A 22430-nucleotide genomic window follows, 5' to 3' on the forward strand; every position below is an offset into this window, starting at 1 on the left:
CCGGGCTAGAATGCTCACTGGTCTGTAAAACCAAAACAGCAGTGCTACAGAAAGGCATGTGACTGCAAGGAAAGCAAGTATCGTTGTGGAGGCCATGCATGCAAAGACAAACACAGACTGCTGAAAGAGATGTTCAGAAGGAGAGAATGGAATATGTACATGCTATCATAGTGGAGCACTAAGTAAATAAGTCCTGAGGTCTTTTGGAGCATTATCTGTGATCCTCTTTTTAAACTGATGCCTTGCTCAAATCGGGTGTGCACATCCATTTCTTAAAATAAACTTAATCTAAGAGGGAGTGGGGGCAAAGAGGCACAGCTGTGTCAATTAAAGCACAAGCCTGGCTTGGATAAATGGACGAACAAATAAACGGACAAGCTGACAGCCGAGCAGCCCGACGCCCGGACACAGTGAAAGTTTTATCTCAACCAATTAAAAATGGGATTTTCACAGCAGGGTCAGGGGAATGGAGCGATTCAGACGAACAGCCTGCGATTGTTTATTCCCACTCCTGCTCACTGGTACACTGTAGTCTAGTGTGTAATGTCTAACAGTTTACTCTGTGGTAAAAGTGTTTAAATCTTCATCCTTTAAATAGAACAGCTTTGGGAGGACACAGGATAAAAAATTCCCGGAAAAGTCACAAATGTATAATAAATATATTTAAGTTCTTAAAAGCTAAAAGAGAGACCTCATGTTCCAAGATGATGACTGCACCAAGTTGATCTAAAGATTCCCGTTTTTATTGTTGAAATGGGATGAGACTCTCATTAAAGATCGGCCAGATTTCCTGAAACTGGTATAATTTCTTCAAAGTTAAACACAATATTAACTGTATGATATAAATATAATAGAATTAAACCAACCTCCTGGTATCATCATCCTGGCTTCGTCCTCGCTGTGCACGAACCCACTGCTCCAGCTGCTGCATAGAGCTGGTCCTACTCAGGGTGCGGTTGGGCTCCTGGGAGGGACTTTGCTGGGCAGGGACTCCAGTGCGATCAGCTGGACATTGCTCTCCTGAGCCGTTTACCTGCGGGCTATAGTTCAACCTGTCAGCCTCAATCTGAGGCTGCGGTGACATAACGTTAGTCTTGATGGTCGCTGCCTGTGCTGGCTGCAGTTTGATACTGTTGATCTTGGTAAGGGGACGTTCACGCTCCGCCCCGTCCTTCTGGAAGCCGTAGCGCTCTGCATCGCGCTGCTTCCTTTCTTCTTCTTCTGTGGTGGAAGTGACTGCTGAGTTGTGCTCGCAGTTGGCCTCTCGGTTGCGTTCGTTTTTCTGGATTTCAGGCTGTGTGAGAGGGAGCTTGTGGTTGGCAACATGGTTGGTCTCTTGTGGTCTACAGTCCTCCACTTTTAGCTTGTCCAACCTAAAAAAAAAAAAAAAAAAAAAAAAAAAGAAAGACAAAAGTCCAAACAAAATGCTTTGAATAACAGGAACAGTAACATTTGTTCTGTAGTTAAAAGCAAGACAGAAAGACAACTGCATTAAATTTGCAGCACTCTTTCCTTCTCCACATGCCATATAAAAGGTATTTCAGACAATGTATTGAGCAGAGATAAAATATACTGCAAACCTACCTTTGTAAATCGTGCTAAAAGGGGAAGCCTGAAGCTAAACTAAAAGCAAAGTCAATGAAGTAAGTGCATAATATCTCTTCCAGCTGCCAGAGAAAGCTGTGCGTGTGAAAGGAAATCAGATATCTCCAATAAAAACCAGCCTCTGCTGAGGTCCATCTAAAAAGGTGGTGCTCAGACCCCGAATCCATTTGTGCCTCCAGTCTAGAAGACACATCTACCACCCTGTGGTCCCATGGGAGGTATTGAGAGGTTATAAGCACAGTTACTCCTTGGCCCTAGACAGATCCAAGGTCACAACTTCAAAGTTTAGTAAATTCCCCTCAGTAGCATGGCTCACTTGGTTCGCAATATGAGGGCAGCAGTGGAGGAATTCCTTCACAATTTCCACTTATATAGTTTTAAATAGCAACACTAGTCATGTAATGTGTTCTCCAGCTTTCTGTGACTCTACAAACCCTGCAGAGAGCACAGAGAGCTACTTGTTTTCAAGAGATTGTAGACAAATGAATGAAAGCTGAAATGGAGATACTATTTTTTCTTGTTCATTGTAACGGTGTGACACGAGGAAACCTTACAGAGGCAACATAAAGTCCCATTTAACAAAGCTATTCAGTGGATTCCAGGCACCACTGCTCTGTGTAATTACACAGCTCCTAACCATTATGCCTCTGCTCGCCCATGTAAAAAGAGGGCATTAAACGGGCCGACTGCCAAATGACAGTCATTTAAAACAGTTTTGGGATGGAAAAAAAAAAAGAGAAAAAAAAATCCTATCCTGAATGAGAGAGGCTGCTCAGTCAGTGCAGCTGTGCATCCTCTCAACCACCTGCAACATGCATCTGCAGTACAGACTTGCCCACGTGGACACTGCGTTCTTGTGTGTTTACTCTGTAATAAAACTTTAACAGTAAAAACAGTTGCATAACATGAAAGAAAGTTGCAGCTTCTTGGGCAAACCCAGAGACCAGAAAATGTCAAAAGTGGGTGTTGACCTGCTGCCAAAGACCATAACAGGCTTAGCAGAGGGATTTAAAAGTACTGGCATCGAGCACAAATGCTGAAAAATAAAAAAAATTAAAAAATCCGGGTGGAGAAATGAAGCAAGGAATGCAGAGTCATTCGTGCCCTTTGCTAAAAACATCCTCAGATGCCTTTTCAAATGTCTTTTTCCCCCTCTCCATTCAAAAGTGACACAGCCCCCGAAGTAAAAAAGCCTAAATTAGTGAAGCTCTTACAAACCTTTTGACTGGCTCTGAATGCACGAGTGCAGCGTCTGTCATGACTTTCATCCAAGACTCCATCTCTTTGGCTGTGTCTGTGCAAAAATAGTACGTCCGCATGTTGGGATGTGTGGCCTGACAGGAAGAGTGATGCAGAGGTTACCTGTAAGACGAGGAGAGGAAAACTTTGATTTTAACCACTTCCATGCTGGCTGGTAAATCAAGGTTTTTTTTGCTGTTACATAATGATTTTGATGCATGTTGTTCTTAATAATCACTGGTGATAAGAAATAGTTTGAAAAATACTCCTGGCTCTGGCCATCTGCGCCAAACAGATAAATCAAATCCTTGAGTCACTTAAGTTTCGGCCATACCACCAGATTACCAGGGTGGTAAATCTGCCCGTTTCAATACTGTAGGACTTACCATGCAATGCATTGTGAGGATGGCACATTGTTCTGTTGTTGCTTGTGGTTCCTCGCAGTTTAACAAACCAATATATTGTTAAAACCAAACAGAGAAGAGAAACAAGAGAAAGAGACAGATTGTTAGTGATCCACCTCAATATCCTGTTTGCCAATGTATAAATGAATTACAAAAAAAACCAAAAAAAAAAAAACAAACAAAAACAGGAAAAGCACTATTATTTCTCTAACTCACTCTAAATAGTCTTGAAAACTGAGGTACTCTAAACAAACTAAGTCATAAGACAAAGAATGAGGAAAACGAAGTGAAAAAGTCATCCCATTCCTGAATTAAACTGAAGAGGTTGTGCCCTGTGCTCCCTGAACCGTCTCTCTTTTAGCTCGTATATAAGTTGGAAAAGGAGCGGGTTGTGTGGTTGAAGAGGCCTTGAACAGACTCCTGGGCGTCTGTGTTTAGCTGTATTTGGCAGGACAACTTTGCTGTCTCTATGGGTTTATGAAGAATGCACCAATTCTATACACACCACCAAAACTCCATTGAAATATGTCATTTCCCTTTAACTTGGCATTTCAGACAGTATCCCAGTGCCTGCCAGGAGGCAGCAAAGACATATGAGGAAAGAATGAATAAAAGCACACACTGACCTTAAAAGCATATTTTCTATTAATGTGATCATCAACAGACAACATTGATATACGAAAACTTGGTAGGAGGATGCTGCCAAGTATCCCCTCCTCTTTTTCATCTGCAGAGAAAGACGACGACAAATTAGATGGACCTGTGAAAATGGAACCTGTTTATAATGTTCCTCTTAACGGTCACATTAAACCTTAATTTGGAAACAAAAAAGTCAGAGTAAACTGAAAAAGGTAAATAAATAAAAGAGTAATGCATTAGACAGATGAAGGAAGGTTGCAGTAGAACCCATTCAGTGGAAAAGATGAGGAACGATTCCTATGCAGCAAGCATGCTCTAATCCTCTTTAAGTTAACAAACAGGGTTCCACATTGACGATGGAGCCCTCTCCACAGGAGATTAGAGCGAGTCTAAAGTTTTAAGCAGAGTAACTTACACTCCCAGTGTTGATATAAGCTAACTGGGCTGCTAAGCTAACGAAAAATGCAGGAAAAACAAAACAAATCCTTAATGCACATGGGCTTATAGCTGCTTGCAGGTGTTTCTGTGGGTAAAATTCTTTGAACAAATGAAAAAAATAAGATTCCTCTGGGATAAGAAATATGTGGGAAAACTTGTGTCCGGTTTCTGGTAAAGCTTTGTGTCCTGCATCAGCAAGCCCCTGATCTAACATGTGGTTAATCATCAAGGCTTTTCTTTGCATCCTTCTCTAAAGCAGCACACAAACCTAAAGATGTCTGCCAAGCAGTTCCTGAACGGCATTGTGGGAGATCCTGGAGCACAATAATAATCTGATAACAACATCAGATAATAGTTGTGTTTAGTTGAGACAGCACAGTCCATGACCTCTCTGCCTACTCTGGAAAACTATTTCTCCACACATCCATCGGATAAAGCCCATGAGCTGGCTGCTGTCTGTGGCTTTTGTCAGCCAGTGGGCAGAAAGGAGGAGACAGGAATGGCAGACACCAGAAATAACACAGACTAGATGTCATCCTGATCAGCACAAATGGTGATTGAATCTGCATCAAGTGGCAGTATCGGGAAATACAGACTAGTATCTGTATTCTGAGCTTCCATCAGTAGACTTGCTCAATAGTCAACCAGCTGCTTCTGCATAAATTTCCATTTTTTTTCAATGACAAAACTCTAAAATGTTCTCTGCACACAGCTGTGTCAATATGACATGAGAACTGTGTGAAACAGGAGGAAAAACGCTGTCAATGACAGCTCTGTCAGCAGCAATGACAGTGAAGAGACACAGTCCCATCAAACTGTAGTATTTTCCTCGTGAGCAACAGTTGCAAAGGAGGCGTTTTAAGTCGAGCCAGATTTTAATGACGGGGCAGGACTTGAAAAACATTACGTCAGTTTCCACTTCAGTGAGGAAGGAAAAGATCTTACTACACTAACACGACCAATAACATTATTACTTTAATGAGAAATGTCAGTTAGGATTGTAACTATTAGCTAAACAAACTTAGTTGATTTCTCCTGAATTGGGGACAAATGTTTCAAACGGAAAAAGGAGCGTTATTCCAGAAAATTTGAGTCATGATCTAACATTAGAGCAGACTAATCTCCTGCTATGCTTCATCCTTAAACAGCAAGATGGTACAGCTTTATTATGTAAAAAGCCCTAAAATCCATGCAAGTGAATGTATTTTGTAGCTGATTGTGGCAGGCCGCTTTACTACAGGGAGACACATGCATATGTCAGAGATTAACGAAACCATGACACGGCAGTCCGTTTGCATGTGAAGTAAGATATGAGCTGATCAGGACTCACCTCTGTAGTAAAAGAGGCACAGGTCAGACAGGACAAACCACCTCTTCTTCCACAGCTTCATGCCTGTGCTGTCCTGTAAATGAACCAGAGGAACATGACACATTTACTCAACAAAGTAGTGGAAATCTTTTTCTTTTTTTTTTTTTTTTTTTTTTAATCATGACATGGCAGACTTTAGTCTTCTTAGGCGCTGCTGTAATCCACTCGTCTCCTTCCATTTAACTGGATGAACTTCTTCAAAGTGATGATGAAGTCTGATGGACTGGGTTAGTATTTAAAAGAAACTGAGGCCATTCATTATTTTTTAAATTATATTTGAAATTTTATTTTAAATATAATTTTCAAGCAGCGATTAGGCTTTTTTAAAATACGTCTTCATGCATGAATCATTATAAAATACCCAAAAGAGACAGAGTAAGAGCAACTCACAGCACATTTTCTGCCACTAAAATGTTGACATATTTCTGACCTGAGGGGAAAAATGTATAATATGCCTGGCAGGAAATGAATTTGATTTCCTGCCAGGCATATTACTTTTCTGAAGTAAGCAAAATAAAAACAAAACTACTCTTCTTTTGCTGGAGACAGTTTTCAGTAATAGCGCAAAGTGCTTTTCAGGCTGCCGCAGTAAAAAAGAAAAAAGGAAAAGAAAAAGATGACGAGGGAAGTAAAGGGTCTAAGCTCCCCTGTTTGCTTAAATGGAAAACTTGAGCCGAGTCCTTAATCTTAGATTTTAGCCAGAGACAAAAGTAGCGGGTGGACCCTGAACAACTCTGTCATTATGGTCAAACAGCATGTGGGCTGCAGTTTACTTTAAATGGAAATTCGCTTCCACAAACCAGAATGTTTTACACATTAGTGTAGAAAAAAAAGAGTCACAACACCAGATGCTGCTCAGCATGTCTGTGAGAGAGGCAGATCTGAAATATACCAAGATTTAAATGTCTTGTATCTATTATTTCAAGAGCCTCCCTAAAATCAATCAAGGTCTTAAATGCTCATTTTCTAATGTGCTCATGAAGAAACTTTGTCAAAACTTCTGTCAGATCTAGCTCTGTAAAGGCTTTCACCATCACATCAATCACTGTGGCATGTTGATTTCCCAGTGGATCAACTGCAGGGCTGCAGCTTTCCCTCAGCCAACGGCTTCAATAGCTTCCAGGTTTCAATGAGGCAGGAAAATAAAAGTACAAATCCAGCTTTTATTCTGAGTAGCAGATTTGTGAGTCTTTTGCTTGATCTACATCACCCTGATTAAGGTCTCCGAAGAAAAGCAGCTGGCAGCTGCAGCAAAGGAAGCCATCATGTGTTCACAAAACTGCGCTGGGAGCCCTGCAATCAGAACTAATTGAGTTTCCTTGTTTGGAGGAGGGGGGGTAAGGGAGTTCAGTCTGACCAAGAGCTGTTTGAAGCACTCTCTTTTCACACTGCTGTCAATAACCCAGAACCTGTTTTTTAAAACACCATTACTGTTGTCTGCACAAAAACACTGAGCAAAGCAAAGATTAGATTGATCTGCTGCCTATGTGGAGGAATTATTATTATTATGTGTTATTTTTACATAGTTGCAATGTCATAATTTCTCTTGGCAGATAAGTTGCAAGTTAAACTTACACACATTAGTGGCTCAGTTAAGTTACTGCATACAAGCAAACGCACAATGACAGTTTTTTTAGGTTGATTAGGAAATATCTGTACTACATTTATTATCTTGTGGTTTTATTTGCTAATTAAATACCACAAATGTGAACGCATCTGCATTCAGTTAGTACATCTGCCACAATGAATGTACAATATGAGGTGTTTAAGCAATATTTTATAGGAGAGAATGTAAATATATTAAATTAACACCTGCAGGAGAGCAATGTAGTTCATAGAAAGTGCACCTATATTTGACGCGTTTCAAAAGGATATGCAGACAGGCTGTGTATACAGTTGCACACATGGCCGCGGTTCTTGTCAAAAGAAGCAGACATCGAAACGAAGCAAGAACACGCAGAAAACGCGTGTTACTCCCTTGTGAGAATATTTTTGGGATGAATGAGGAACCAATGATCTATCTAATATATTGCTTATTCAGCATTTCAAAGCTGTTGGAGGAGCTCGGCATGAAGCTGGAAAACAGCCATACAACCCTGCATATGACAGTTATTGCTCAAACACATTTGCGCCAGCCGCTCATTTACCACGGTTTAGTCCAATGTGAAAAATTCTAAATTACTGTACGTAAATTACTGCATACAAATTGGTATCTTTGTAAATCTGGCCCTTAAAGTCATGAAATGTAACTAAATTAATGGAAAAAAAAACAAAACACACCTGTCCTGTTAACATGGTTTAAATCTCTTCAGTCTGATTTAAACTGGATTCAATGTGACCTGAGTTCATTGCGTTCAGTCTCGCTCACCTGTTTGTAAAGCCAGTTTCTCTTGATCACAGGAGCAGTGGGATTCCTCCTGATGGAGTTGGATCGCTTCCCAAAGTTATGAATCTTCTTAGAAGGTCTCGAGGGCTACAAAATAGTATAAATGGGAAAAAAGTAGGTACTTTTTTTTCCATCCCTAAGCTTTTCACAAGCCTTGTGAGCCATCAACACATGATCAAGTTGCTTTTCTATTATTTTCTATGCATAATAATCTCACAGTCACGTGTGTCACTCACCCTTCCCGCTGGACTGTTGGTGTTTGCAGGGCAGTCTGAGCTGCCCGTGTAGTTTGAGGCCTCGCTCATGGTGCTTACTGGCCGCTCCTTCTTCTCATTCGCCGGCACTTTGGAGGCAGATCTACACAAAAGACACATTGCATGTCAAAAGCCCATCAGCAATCCATCAGTCAGAAATAGTGTCTGTCAAGTTCAATACATTTATGCTGGATGACATGTATAAAACAAGGGAAATAAGAGGCTGCAGCCTGTATCATCCGTTTCCCTATTGTTCCTCTGAAGTTCAAGCTCTCTATATAATGAGATCTCAAGATGGGCTTATAAATCAAGCCAATTACTCCCACCAAGTCAGAGCAGATACTGTTCCAGCTCTCTAACAGCTTTACAGCAAATGGTCTGCAAAGTCTCCAGCTCGCATATTCGACTGCCACTTTAAAAAAAAAAGTTCAAATTAAGTTTGATACATATCTGCCAAAAGAAAGTGAGGACCTTGTGAGATTAACCAATAGAGATGCCCCACATTCTTCATAAGGAGAACAGTCTTGTGGTCCAGAGGGAATGACAGAACAACCAGATTGGAAGAGAAATGCTGGAGCAGTGAAATAAAGTGTTACACGGTGACTTTATTGCACTACATAAGAAAAGCCAGCCATAAACTGCAAACACACCCATCTAAGCTGTGCATATATGTAAAGATTTAACACTCATACTACAGATTCAGTGTTACTATCAGTCTGTAACAACTTCTCTCAGTCTCTGTTAATATGCAAACAAAACACTGAACAAAAGACAAGTGGTATAAAAATGCTTTCATTTTTGCATGCTATAACATTTAAAGTGCACAAACACAAAAGGGAATACACAGAGTAACACTAGTTTGGTTCATATGAGCAGGTATCACATGCAGGATGTTCATTCCTGTGCAGCACAGAGACAGGTTTTATACCAACACAAACAATGATCACAGACTGATTTCATTTCACATGTATGAACTCAGGTAGTTACATCATTTATTATCAGGTAAACATAGACGAGTGAAACAGTTGTGTGTTACTGTTATGAGCTTCAGATCTCATCATTTGTCAATAAGAGAATAGCATCCTGGCAATGAAATTAGATTATTTTATGTAGAAATGAATAAATATATTGAGGTTCTGTGCAGAGGAGACACTAATCAGAAAACCCATAAGATGGACAAGTGTGTAACTAATGTTCGTTCAAGATGAGAAACTCACCATTTTCAATCACCGCTCTAAAAAAAAAAAAAAAAGGTGCTTTTGCAGAGCGATGAGCAGCAGCTGATACTCCCCATCTTTCCAAATTAATGAGCTTATTATAGTAAATGAGCCCAGAATATTTTCAGCGCTTCAGTGACGGGCTCGAAATCACACTGAATCCAAAGTGAACTGGAATGAATGGTGTTGACTTGCCATCACAAAACAACAGTTGAAGGGCAGAGCAAGGGGACCGGCTGCTGTTGGAAGAAGGACTTTGGACAGTTTGATGTTCTGCTTGACACAAGACCACATCTCAGCTGGGAGCTGCAGATAATTAGTTCAGAACTGATAATCAATTGCTGAGAAGAAGTCCGTACCAAATCATCTACTGTAATATACATCTACGGCAAACAGAGAGGAACAATTATGCTGCGGAGTCCCCATAAAGTATTTTAAACATCTAACTGCAGTGAAAATGAGGCAGAGCACAAAAAACTTTGAATAATAAAGATAAAAGAATAAAGAGATCACTATAAAACATTGTGTGATTGAAGAAAAGTTATAAAAAGTGAAAATAAATCATGAGCGTTTGCACAATCCTCAACACACACATTATATAGATGAGGGCATATATAGTCCACTACTAATGATAATTAACAGAATTATTTCAATCAACCAAACGCATGTTAAAAGAATTGATAAAAAAAAATGACATTCATAAAAAATTCCGTAATTCAGTCAGCTTCCACAAGTCTTACTGATTTAACTAATAATCATTTTAATTTGAAATTTTCACATTAATGAAGCTCAAATTTAGTTTATTATCACACAAAAGAGAAGGGCAGCAAATCTTAATTATAGCAAAGTTGTAACAAGATTATTTTTGTCATGTTTACAAAATAACTTAAACAAATGGGGTCGTTTTCATTAAACGAGTACCAAAGGAATATGTTAATATTCAAGTGTTTTACTTCTAGTTCCCTAAACAATTAATACAATAAAAATGTCCACAGTGTTGGAAAAACAAATGTATTAACAGGCTCTCCAAAAACAACAGAACAAGAACCCCACATGGGTTTTGCTGCTATTCATATATGATGTTTTACAAGTCTGTCTGCTTTAAATGACCATTTGCTGGTTTAGACTGGTGCTCGCCTCCAGACAGAACGAGCCCACAGCAGAAATGATTGTAATGTAGGAACACAGTAATAGTTGTAGGAGAATACCATGAGAAGATAAACCTCATCCTTGTGTTTACCACAACTCTGTGTCAACAGCGAAGTTAGTGAACCTTAAAGCGGAGCTGAAAAGGCCATGTGATGTTCTCCCTTCAACAATGGCCTGTTTCACAAATGAGCACACACAGTACAGTTGTTCAACTTCTTGCAAGAAAGCAGACTGGACAGGTTGCCAGTCTGTCTTAAACTCAACGTCAGAATCATTTTGGATCTCAATCTGTTTAACAATTAGTTGTTATTTTTTACTAATAACAATAATGCTATTTATTATATTGTTATGATTAAGTGGCTCTATGTATGTATTTGAAAATAAGTATTTTTTAATGTTATTTAAGCCAATCAGATTTTGATTTGAAATACTCACTGGTAAAAAGAATGGTCAAACTCTGGCCTTAAGGGTCACGGTCCTGCAGCTTTTAGGTGCTTTTCTGCTCCAACACACCTGACTGAAATTAAACAGATTCAATAGTTTCTTGTCATCTTCTGCAGAATGACCTATTAGTTTGAATAACATAGGTTGAAGCAGGAAAACATCTTAAACTTCCAGGACAGTGTTGGGTTTTTTTTTGTTGGGTTTTTTTTCAAATTTTGTGTTTTATTTATTTTGAGCGTGAAAAATAAACAGTTTTAGTGGAGAGTTGTAAACTGGACCAGAAACAGGTTTTTTAAGAGGCTTTTTGAAAGCAAAGCCTCAGGTCTGAATGGGGTAAACAAACTCAAACTAAAAGAAATCTGGAAAAGACACACGAATGACAACAAAATGCAACAAATCCATATGAGTTACCATGTTAAATCTTTGTCTGCGCCTGCATGGATTTTCTTTCTGTATGCGTGAGTGTACTGGTGTGTGAGTGCAAAAAGAGTGAGAAGGGATTACCCTGCAGCTGAATCCAAGCGCTCTGAGCACACTGGAGGGAAAACAGTGAACTGAGCGGCTGAGGGTGCATTTTAAATTGACCACACAGCATTTTAGAGGTTAGGATGCTTTCAAGCACATTTGTGTGTTGCTGAACTGTACCTTTATCTTTTTAACCAATAAAAGACAATAGACGAGCCAAGCACAATGATCAGACATTTAACTGAGTGAGAGATAAATTAATGACACTTACAGAGCTACGAAACAAGCCCAACACACGCATGCTGGAATCAGATTTGAGTAGTTTTTAAGGAAATTCTGACTTCATCTTATAAAAGAAAGTACTAGCAAAACTTGAAAGACTTGGTTTTTGTAGTAAATTGTCACACTGAACTGAAGGATCAAAATGCAGTTCAGAAAACTGCAGTGATTTCCCTGTGACCAGTTTGAACAAACAAAAGATATGGTTCGGACAGTGAAGTGCACCTCGCAGGACTTTGGATGCAAATACATCACAGGTCAGCAAGCAAAACGTCACCAAAAACACCCACAGCCTCTTGTTAGTGTGCAACCACAATGAATATACACAGTCAGACACGTCCAAGTCTGCCACATAACAACAGATGTGGAAAACACAGATCTCCACCCTCTACCATTTACCTGCTAAATTCTGGATGATATAATTTTCCACAATTCACACTACAAGACAAGAAAGACAAAGGGGGAAGTTCAATGATTACTACAAGAAAGAGGCTTTGAAAACCAGCTTAATGTAGGAATGATAGCTTGCCTTATTGTTATAAACCGTGTCTCAACATTGAACCGTATCCAACACAGGCCATCTGGAAAACCGATCTGATGCAAATCCAAATTCCTGTAATGTTTCACAGCCTTTCTTTATCAGGTGTACGCAGTCACAGAATCCACAGATAGGCCTCATTCTTATTTCTTAGCCTTTGAAACAGATATGTTTTGTTGATTTTTCTTGGTTTTTTTTAAAGTAAAAAATATTCATTTTATTAAGGTGTAGAGAAACATACATCTGTTTTCATAGTCACATATGTAAAAATATGCAACACAAAGAAGTATTAGGAGTGAACTTGCTGGAATTAGTAGGCAGACATCTGCACACCTAACACCTAACCCTTTCAAATGAAATGCAAAACTTGCCACGTTCACCATTGTCCCGTGCTGAAACAGATTTTTAAAGGCCAATGGCAGGATCTTATCAAGAGGCTACTTACAACACAGTACAGAGACCCAAAAGCCCTCTTCCTGTTCACTGAGTAGCTAACCATTTTCTGCTAACCAAATAAACTTGATTATCTGATCATCAATACGTGAGTACAGTTACAAAAAAAAATAGAGGTTTTGCTTCGCAGCTGCTGCTAAACATTTTTTTAGTGTTACTCACCGAGAGTCCCTAATAGCACCAGAAAAAGACGGTAGACTTGTTGATGCTTGTTTTGCCTTTAAATAAGCTAACTGAAGGGTCAGAAACATCACTACATACAGCGCCATGCTGTTCAGTTAGAAGCAGAAGTAGCATGTGCATCAGTGCAATTGGCGTACCAGGAAATTATGCTCTGACAAAGGTTCTGCGATTAAATCCATTATTTTATTTTAACATGTTAATGTTTCTGTAATTATTAATTGTAATCAGCATGTTAAAGTCCTACCCCAAATACACACATACGATAGATAGATAGATAGATAGATAGATAGATAGAGATACAGATAGATAGAGATATAGATAGAAAGAAATATAGAGAGATAGATAGATATAGATAGATAGAGATATAGAGAGATAGAGATAGATAGATAGATAGATAGATAGATAGATAGATAGATAGATAGATATAGATAGAGATAGAGATAGATATAGATAGATAGAGATAGATACACACACACACATGTGTGTGTGCCTCTGAATTAAAATAGTGTGTCCTGTACATCCAGGATTCAATAAATAATTGAGCATAAAACATTGCTTTTGCCTCTATTGCAGGACTAGCTGCTGTTTATTCAATCACACTATCATCATAAAGCAGACTTCAGCAATATTTACTAATCTTAATAAAGAATTAAATATTAATATCTGTACACATGAAGTTAAGACCTTGAGTCAGTCACTTATAAACAAACAGTATTTATCTAGATAATGGACGGTTTGCTGCAATAAAGATGAAGTTTTACATGTAATAATAAAGCACAAGCGTATATACATAACTGAACCTGTTTTAGGTCAATAAGCAAAATATTAAGTAAAATATCTCATGAAAAAACTATGGTCACATTAAAGGGAACACTATATGGTAGTCTTGTTATTTTGCTGCACTTAAATTGCATTGAATACACTAAAATTGCATTTAGGTTAAACAGGTTTCACACCAGAAATGCTGTCTGTTAATTGAAGATACACACACACACACACACACACACACACACACACACACACACACACACACACACACACACACACACACACACACACCAAAATGCTGAGGCTGACATTCCCAGAGGTGGACAAAGACACGTGTCACATAACGACCAAAGCAGTCAGTAGCTTGCAGATCATAACACAGCAGAAAGAATAAGTACAAGTGACACTGATGTATGTGCAGTGTACAAGATCTCTAACCTTTTTATTTCCCATGAGCAACAGCAAAGCTAAAATTGGTCTCAATAAAAACACAAGGCATCGCCTTGGTGTTCATTCTACAGTTAATAAACTATGAGTCTCAAAACTTGGCAAAGCTGAAATAGAATAATAAACGTATAAGTAAAACTTCACAGTAGGCGTTGTCGCCGTACCAAAGTTACCACTTCCATCATCAATAGTGTGCACAAAAACTCAGAAATGCAGAACATGGCAGACTTTCTTAAGACTTGGACCCAATTTCTCAAAATAAATCTAGACTAGATCTGAATTACTCACACTTCCTTAATGGCTGCACAGTTTGCATTTTGCATCAGTTACACTATTCATTAGGGCAGGCTGGGTTAGAGGTCTTTATGTTGTACCAGACTGAAGATTAAATTTACAATACTAAATTCAGGCAAAGATTTGCGTTTTGGGTGTATTTAAAGTACAGAGCAGATTAGGCAGAGATTTTCAGCCAGGCCTCCTTATCCCTGTGGCAGCTTAAATCCGTCTTTGCCTTCTATTACTTGTCCAAAGTGAAGATCCACGCCCCCCCCTTATTATTTTTGCAAGAACACAGCCAACTGTTGGCTGAGATGCACCATAATAAACTAGAAATAGCTACAGTATAAGATGAATGGAAGGTTTGCTGTTTAGTTCCTGCTTTTTTAAAGCTGAAGTACATCTGATGTATTTTCATTTCATTTGCAGATTAGAAGTTAAAATGCTGAATTCTAAATGAAAAATCACTTTGCTCTGGTATGATGTTATTCTTGGTGTGAAAAACAGCAGGGATGTGAGAGCAACACATGGATGAGAGGAATGTGTCATGAAAGTGCAGCGTGACAGTTCTGCTTCACTAAATCTTTTACTAAAGAAGCTTCTGATTATTGAATCTCACAGTGGAAAAATAGCCAAGATCCACAACAGGCCATGAGGAAATTAACTTTACACAGGCTGGTAACACCTTCCCACGTCAGCATGTGCTTTAAAGCCTAAAAAAAAGGACACTTTTAATTATGTTTCATTGCCAAAGTAATAGTGCTGGAATGTGATGGCATGGCTTTATTACAATAAAGCCTGTAGAAGAATTATGAGAGGGATTCTGAGGTAATTATGATACTGAGTGAAGCTGATCCATGTTGTGCAATGTTATGCTAAGAGTGAACCATGAATGTTGACATTAATGTTAGAGTGCGGGTTGTGATGTGTTTGGTTACCAGCCTAACTGCTGTCACATAGCAGCATGCTTAGGTGGAAGTTCAATGAAAAAAAATACAAACCAGTATCAGCTTGTTTGATTTGTGTTTAGGACATCCTGCACACTAAATTGTCTGCACCTCCGTAGCAGCAGCCCACACGTAGGGCTAAATGGTTACAGGTGGGTAAATCTGCACACAGAAATACCAATAATTCCTAACGTGGACATACTCTGACTATGTTTAGTGTGACATATTTATAGGGTTGTTTTCAGAGAAGTGAAAGACCAGGAGGACTGGCATTCTGAGCCACTTATATAGGCAGACATGTGCCACATGTTCAACAAGTAGCAGCATACGTATGACCACACAAGAATGACTGTTACAGAACGTCTAAAAACTGAAAAGGCCGTGAACTCTGTTTCGGGCCAAAGCATGACTCACTGCATTCCCACTATCTGATACATACACAATATAATGTTTTGTTTTTTCCATGTGTAGCTTCAGCTTTGAGATTAATAGTCCTACTTGGCACTTGTAGGGAACCGCAGCCCAATTATGCAATAGATAAAATCTCTTTAATAATATGAGTCATAAGTAGTATCTAAAAAAGCTATTGTTCAGTGTAATTCTTATTCCTAAGAAATTTGATCATGGAGTCAGATAACAAAAGATGCATTGAACAGAGGAGACTATGAAGTGAAAGGGCAAAACTGCAAATAGAGGGTGGCAAGGCAATGACTTCTGAAATGTTGCCTACATGTCCAGAGTTTCAGCAGCATCCCGAAGAGCTCAAAAATGCTACCCAGTGGCATTTTCTTAGAAAATACAAAAGACTTACTGTTCACTGACGACAAAGATGCAGTTGTCTTGTGAGGGTACGCCTGAGACAGGATGTTTGCAGGTCACCTTCCGCTCATTGTGGCTGTTGAGAATAATAAAAAAAAAGAAAAATAGACAAATCAATATCTGAACAATGCATGTATCGATACAAAAGAGCTTATCGTCAAGGCACAGCTGCAGAAGACCAGTATTTAAGTGTTTTTGGTGTCTGCGTCTGTCAGCTGGGCTATAATGAAACTACGGAGCATAATCAGAATGTAAGACCATGACATGCTGGAAGAAACTTGACTAAAACGAAAACTATGGAAACTGGTTAAACTTGGCACAAACTGGGTCAGTGACGCATCAGTGCAAACGATCAGGAGCAACAAACAAAAACAAACAGATCACAGTTCGCAAGAAAGAAACCGCTTATTTATGAACTATGAAGTCAAACTGCAGCATCAGCCTCCTAAAATGTGCTATGGATGCTTTAATAAACGATCTGCTGCAAAACCAAAAACAATTGAATCCTTTGGTTTTTGTTTGCTTGTTTAATAAAATAACCTCAAGAGTTTGCTATTATGTCTTGGAGAAATATGAATGCAACACTTCGAACTAGATGAACTGCATTCTAAATAAATAAGTCTGCAGGCCCCAGCAGGCTCTTGTGCCATCCCACACTCCAAATCTAATGACAGAGGTAGAGACGATGCCGCCCACCCATCCTGCTAGCCAATCACAGCAGCCTACAATCACTTCCACCCTGACATAATTAGAACACCAGGACACAGACCTCACACTCTTTGAAATGGAGGAATAAAGAACAGCAGCTTTCCAGTAACATCTTGGTCAGAGTGTATGGCTTCAGGACACGGAAGGCTCAGAATACTTTGCTGCTTTACTGGTATTCACTGTTACCAGTCAATCCTAAATCAATATTTTTACTTTAACAGTGTTATTGGAATAACAGCTAAATTGCCCAGTGAATTCAATAACAATAACAACCCATCAGCTTCCAACTCCATCCCTGACATTAAAGAAATGGAAACTCAACAGCTAATTGACTAAACCATCAAACAGATGAAGCAATGGAAGGTTCAGATGTAACGGAAAGCATGCTGCACGCAATACATTTATCAAATATGCTGACAAATGGAGAAATTAAGCAAGACTTCAGATGAATTACCAAAAGAAAAGAAAAGAATTGCAATGTCAACAACAGACTTTAAAGCTACTGCTGTCTTCACATGCTGAACATTCACTCGGTGATAAACAGAAGAAAGTTCAGCTATGACCCAAAAATAACAGTTTTAAAGACGGGGTACTCATGTACTGAAAAGAGCAAATACCAAGTATGAAATGGGGGTTTTAGTTTCAGTTTAGCCTGGAGAGTAACAGTCTCTACAGCTCTGGTCTATAATTACTGGAGGCACTGTTGGCAGAGGAGCACACTGTGCGGTCTTGGGGCAGACCAACGGCACCATATTTCTCTGGTATCCTTCACACATGCCTTTACTTCTCCACACAAAGGCGGGATGCAGATTTAAGTCAAAGTGGAAAGTCTGAATATACACTTGTGTACACAATAGTGGAATGTAACGTAGAACTGTATATACATTCCTATAACCAGCTCCAAAAAGGAACAATCCCATTTTGGAGTCTCTTAGTGAGAGAGCACCATCTAAGCCTCAAAACAAACTAATTCAATCCCCACCCACCTTCCCAAAAAGAAATTAAGCAATGTTTATTTTTTAATGTAAATTTAACCACAGTTGATGTTAACATGAAAATAACTGTTTATTAAAGATTAATTGCCAATCACCTACATATGACCACCCCCACGGCCTCTTTGCAAGTCTTAATTTTGCAGCTTCTTTCTGCCATTTGTTTTGGTTTGGCAATCCATGTAGTGAAATCCCAAAGTTGATAGAAGCCAACTGTATCATTGTTGTTATGAAGAAAAAAAAAACCACATTTTCTTTAAAAGCCAAGAAACACAATGACTGTACCCACTCAGTCTACATTAATACAGGACTCCAACACGACACCGCTGTGGCTCTTTTTTTGGAGACGGTGTTATGAGGCTTTCAGGTACCAGGCAATAAGGGCACCGCTGCACGCTGAAAGCCAGCAGCATGTTTTCTGCTATGAATGTTTTGTGGTTCAGCAAGCTCACACAAGTTCAGCTTTCAAAGGAAGGTGACTGCAAACTGGCGTACACCCATATTAACAACAGAAACAAACCCTCCAATCAGGTAAAAGACTAAATGAAGGAAAAACCCATCCATCCATCCATCCATCCATCCATCCATCCATCTTCTGCCGCTTATCCGGGGTCGGGTCGCGGGGGCAGCAGCCTAAGCAGGGAAGCCCAGACTTCCCTCTCCCCAGCCACATTTGCCAACTCTGCAGGGGGGATCCCGAGGCGTTCCCAGGCCAGCCGAGAGATGTAATCCCTCCAGCGTGTCCTGGGTCTTCCCCGGGGTCTCCTCCCCGAGGGACGTGCCTGGAACACCTCACCAGGGAGGCGTCCAGGAGGCATCCTGACCAGATGCCCGAGCCACCTCAACTGGTTCCTCTCGATGCGAAGGAGCAGCGGCTCTACTCTGAGCCCCTCCCGGATGACTGAGCTCCTCACCCTATCTCCAAGGGAGAGCCCGGCCACCCTGCGGAGGAAACCCACCTCAGCCGCCTGTATACGAGATCTCGTTCTTTCGGTCACGACCCACAGCTCATGACCATAGGTGAGGGTAGGAACGTAGATCGACTGATAAATCGAGAGCTTCGCCTTCTGGCTCAGCTCCTTCTTCACCACGACAGACCGGCGCAGAGCCCGCATTACTGCAGACGCCGCACCGATCCGTCTGTCGATCTCACGCTCCATCCTTCCCTCACTCGTGAACAAGACCCCGAGATATTTAAACTCCTCCACTTGAGGCAGGACCTGACTCCCGACCCGGAGAGGGCAATCCACCCTATTCCGGCTGAGGACCATGGTCTCAGATTTTGAGGTGCTGATTGTCATCCCAGCCGCTTCACACTCGGCCGCGAATCGCTCAAGCGAGAGCTGGAGATCACGACCAGATGAAGCCAACAGGACCACGTCATCCGCAAAAAGCAGGGACCCAATCCTGAGGCCACCAAGTCGGATCCCCTCAACCCCTCGGCTGCGCCTAGAAATTCTGTCCATATAAGTTATGAACAGCGGACCAAGCTCTGACACCTGTCGTACAGGGACCGGACAGCTCGTACAAGGGGGTCCGGTACCCCATACTCCCGGAGTACCCCCCCACAGAAGCCCCCGGGGGACACGGTCGAATGCCTTCTCCAGGTCCACAAAGCACATGTAGACTGGTTGGGCAAACTCCCATGCCCCCTCCAGGACCCCAGAGAGGGTATAGAGCTGGTCCACTGTTCCGCGACCAGGACGAAAACCACACTGCTCCTCCTCAATCCGGGATTCGACTATCCGGTGGACCCTTCTCTCCAGGACCCCTGAATAGACCTTACCAGGGAGGCTGAGGAGTGTGATTCCCCTGTAATTGGAACACACCCTCCGGTCCCCCTTCTTAAAAAGGGGGACCACCACCCCAGTCTGCCAATCCAGCTGTACTGCCCCCGATGTCCACGCGATGCTGCAGAGGCGTGTCAGCCAGGACAGCCCCATAGCATCCAGAGCCTTAAGGAACTCCGGGCGGATCTCATCCACCCCCGGGGCCTTGCCACCAAGGAGCTTTTTGAGCACCTCAGCGACTTCAGCCCCAGAGATAGGAGAGTCCACCCCTGAGTCCACCAGCTCTGCTCCCTCATGGGAAGACGTGTTGGTAGGATTGAGGAGGTCTTCGAAGTATTCCCTCCACCGACCCACAACGTCCCGAGTTGAGGTCAGCAGCACCCCATCTCCACTGTACACAGTATTGATGGAGCACTGCTTCCCCCCCCTGAGCCGCCGGATGGTGGACCAGAATCTCCTCGAAGCCGTCCGGAAGTCTTTCTCCATGGCCTCGCCGAACTCCTCCCATGCCCGAGTTTTTGCCTCGGCAACGGCCAAAGCCGCATGCCGCTTAGCCCGTCGGTACCCATCAGCTGCCTCCAGAGTCCCACAGGCCAAGAAGGCCCGATAGGACTCCTTCTTCAGCTTGACGGCATCCCTCACTGCTGGTGTCCACCAACGAGTCCTGGGATTACCGCCACGACAGGCACCAACGACCTTGCAGCCACAGCTCCGGCTGGCCGCCTCAGCAATAGAGGCACGGAACACAGCCCATTCAGACTCAATGTCCCCCGCCTCACCCGGGACATGTTCGAAGCTCTGCTGAAGGTGGGAGTTGAAGCTCGCTCTGACAGGGGACTCAGCCAGACGTTCCCAGCAGACCCTCACAACACGTTTGGGCCTGCCAGCTCTGACCGGCTTCCTCCCCCACCATCTGAGCCAACTCACCACCAGGTGGTGATCAGTTGACAGCTCCGCCCCCCTCTTCACCCGAGTGTCCAAGGCATGTGGCCGCAGGTCCGACGATACGACTACAAAGTCGATCATTGAACTGCGGCCCAGGGAATCCTGATGCCAGGTGTACATATGGACACTCTTATGCTGGAACATGGTGTTCATTATAGACAATCCATGACGAGCACAGAAGTCCAATAACAAAACACCATTTGGGTTCAGAGGGGGGGGGGACCATGCCTCCCAATCACTCCCCTCCAGGTCTCACTGTCATTGCCCACGTGAGCATTGAAGTCCCCCAGCAGAACAATGGAGTCCCCAGAAGGAGCACCCTCCAGCACTCCCTCCAAGGACCCCAGAAAGGGTGGGTACTCTGAACTGCCGTTCGGTGCATAAGCACAGACAACAGTCAGGACCCGTCCCCCCACCCGGAGGCGGAGGGAAACTACCCTTTCATCCACCGGGGTAAACCCCAACATGCAGGCACCAAGCTGGGGGCTGATGAGAATGCCCACACCTGCTCGGCGCCTCTCACCATGAGCAACTCCAGAGTGGAAGAAGGTCCAGCCCCTCTCGAGGGTACTGGTTCCAGAGCCCAAGCCATGCGTCGAGGTGAGTCCAACTATATCTAGTCGGAACCGCTCAACCTCGCGCACAAACTCAGGCTCCTTCCCCACCAGAGAGGTGACGTTCCACGTCCCTAGAGCCAGCTTCTGCAGCCGGGGATCGGACCGCCAGGGTCCCCGCCCCTTGCTGCCGCCCAGCTCACATTGCACCCGACCCCTTCGGCTCCTCTCGCAGATAGTGAGCCCACGGGAGGTGAAGGAAAAATGTGTTTTTAAACTCGGATTTACACCATGTTTACACATACATGTTTGTATGCGTGCGCAATGATCAGGATAGTTTCACCTGTAAAATACAACATAGTGCCACATGAAACTGACCCAAGATAAAACTTGTTTTGAACAGAAGTCATCAGCTGATTTACATACCAAGTTTTATTGTTTGGGAGGTTCAGGAAGGTTGCTTAAGCTAAAAAAGAAAACATGCACAGCATACTGGTTCAACTGAAGCATCAAACATAGTTAAAAAGTCAACTTAAAAATGAACCTGACCACGGCTCTTAAATCACTAGAATGAAAACTTTATGAAGAGATGCCAACCGACACGTGTTAGGTCAGTGTCCTTACAGTATAGCTTTATAGACGGAAGCAATTTGAGAGGGTCCTAAACATTCCCAACTAGACCCACGTGTCACGGAAGGACGGTGAGTTCTTGATGGAAAACATGGTGACATTTAAGTAACATGGTGACCGAGGTTGAGGAGACACCACACACTATCTTCATCTTCCACTTTAGTTTACATTGGAACAACCAATGAAAGTAGCTGTCTCCCTTTTACACTGCTTTTCTAGCCATTTAGTCATGCTCAGCTATACTGGAATGATATTTGCCACATTAGTTGTGAATCTTAAAATATCTCTCAATAAGTTGCATCAGGAGCTGATTATAAACATGACTGACTCACACAGAAATTGTCTGTCTTGCGCAAACTACGAGCTCAGTGAAAACATCACTAGATAAAATATGTAATCAGTGTTGACGGCAGCAGTCATTGCAAAAAAAAAAAAAAAGACTTAAATTAAATCAGCATCTGAGTATGGATGTTTCTCATAATACCATGCTCG

General features: G+C 41.8%; 1 protein-coding gene across 1 annotated transcript in view; it reads right to left on the minus strand.

Annotated features, from left to right (window-relative positions):
• Positions 1-22430, minus strand: part of LOC306762534 (pleckstrin homology domain-containing family A member 5-like) — a gene marked incomplete at its 5' end in the record, with an annotated part of 76787 nt that overhangs the window by 17647 nt on the left and 36710 nt on the right. The window contains 7 exons of the mRNA XM_079249056.1: positions 867-1373; positions 2824-2939; positions 3875-3975; positions 5656-5728; positions 8063-8167; positions 8317-8437; positions 16312-16395. Of these exons, the coding sequence (XP_079105182.1) occupies positions 867-1373; positions 2824-2939; positions 3875-3975; positions 5656-5728; positions 8063-8167; positions 8317-8437; positions 16312-16395 (1107 nt within the window). The remainder of the gene's footprint in view (positions 1-866; positions 1374-2823; positions 2940-3874; positions 3976-5655; positions 5729-8062; positions 8168-8316; positions 8438-16311; positions 16396-22430) is intronic.

Source organism: Telmatherina bonti (genome assembly GCF_933228915.1).
Source record: "Telmatherina bonti genome assembly, chromosome: 2".
In the NCBI taxonomy this organism is placed as follows: domain Eukaryota; kingdom Metazoa; phylum Chordata; class Actinopteri; order Atheriniformes; family Telmatherinidae; genus Telmatherina; species Telmatherina bonti.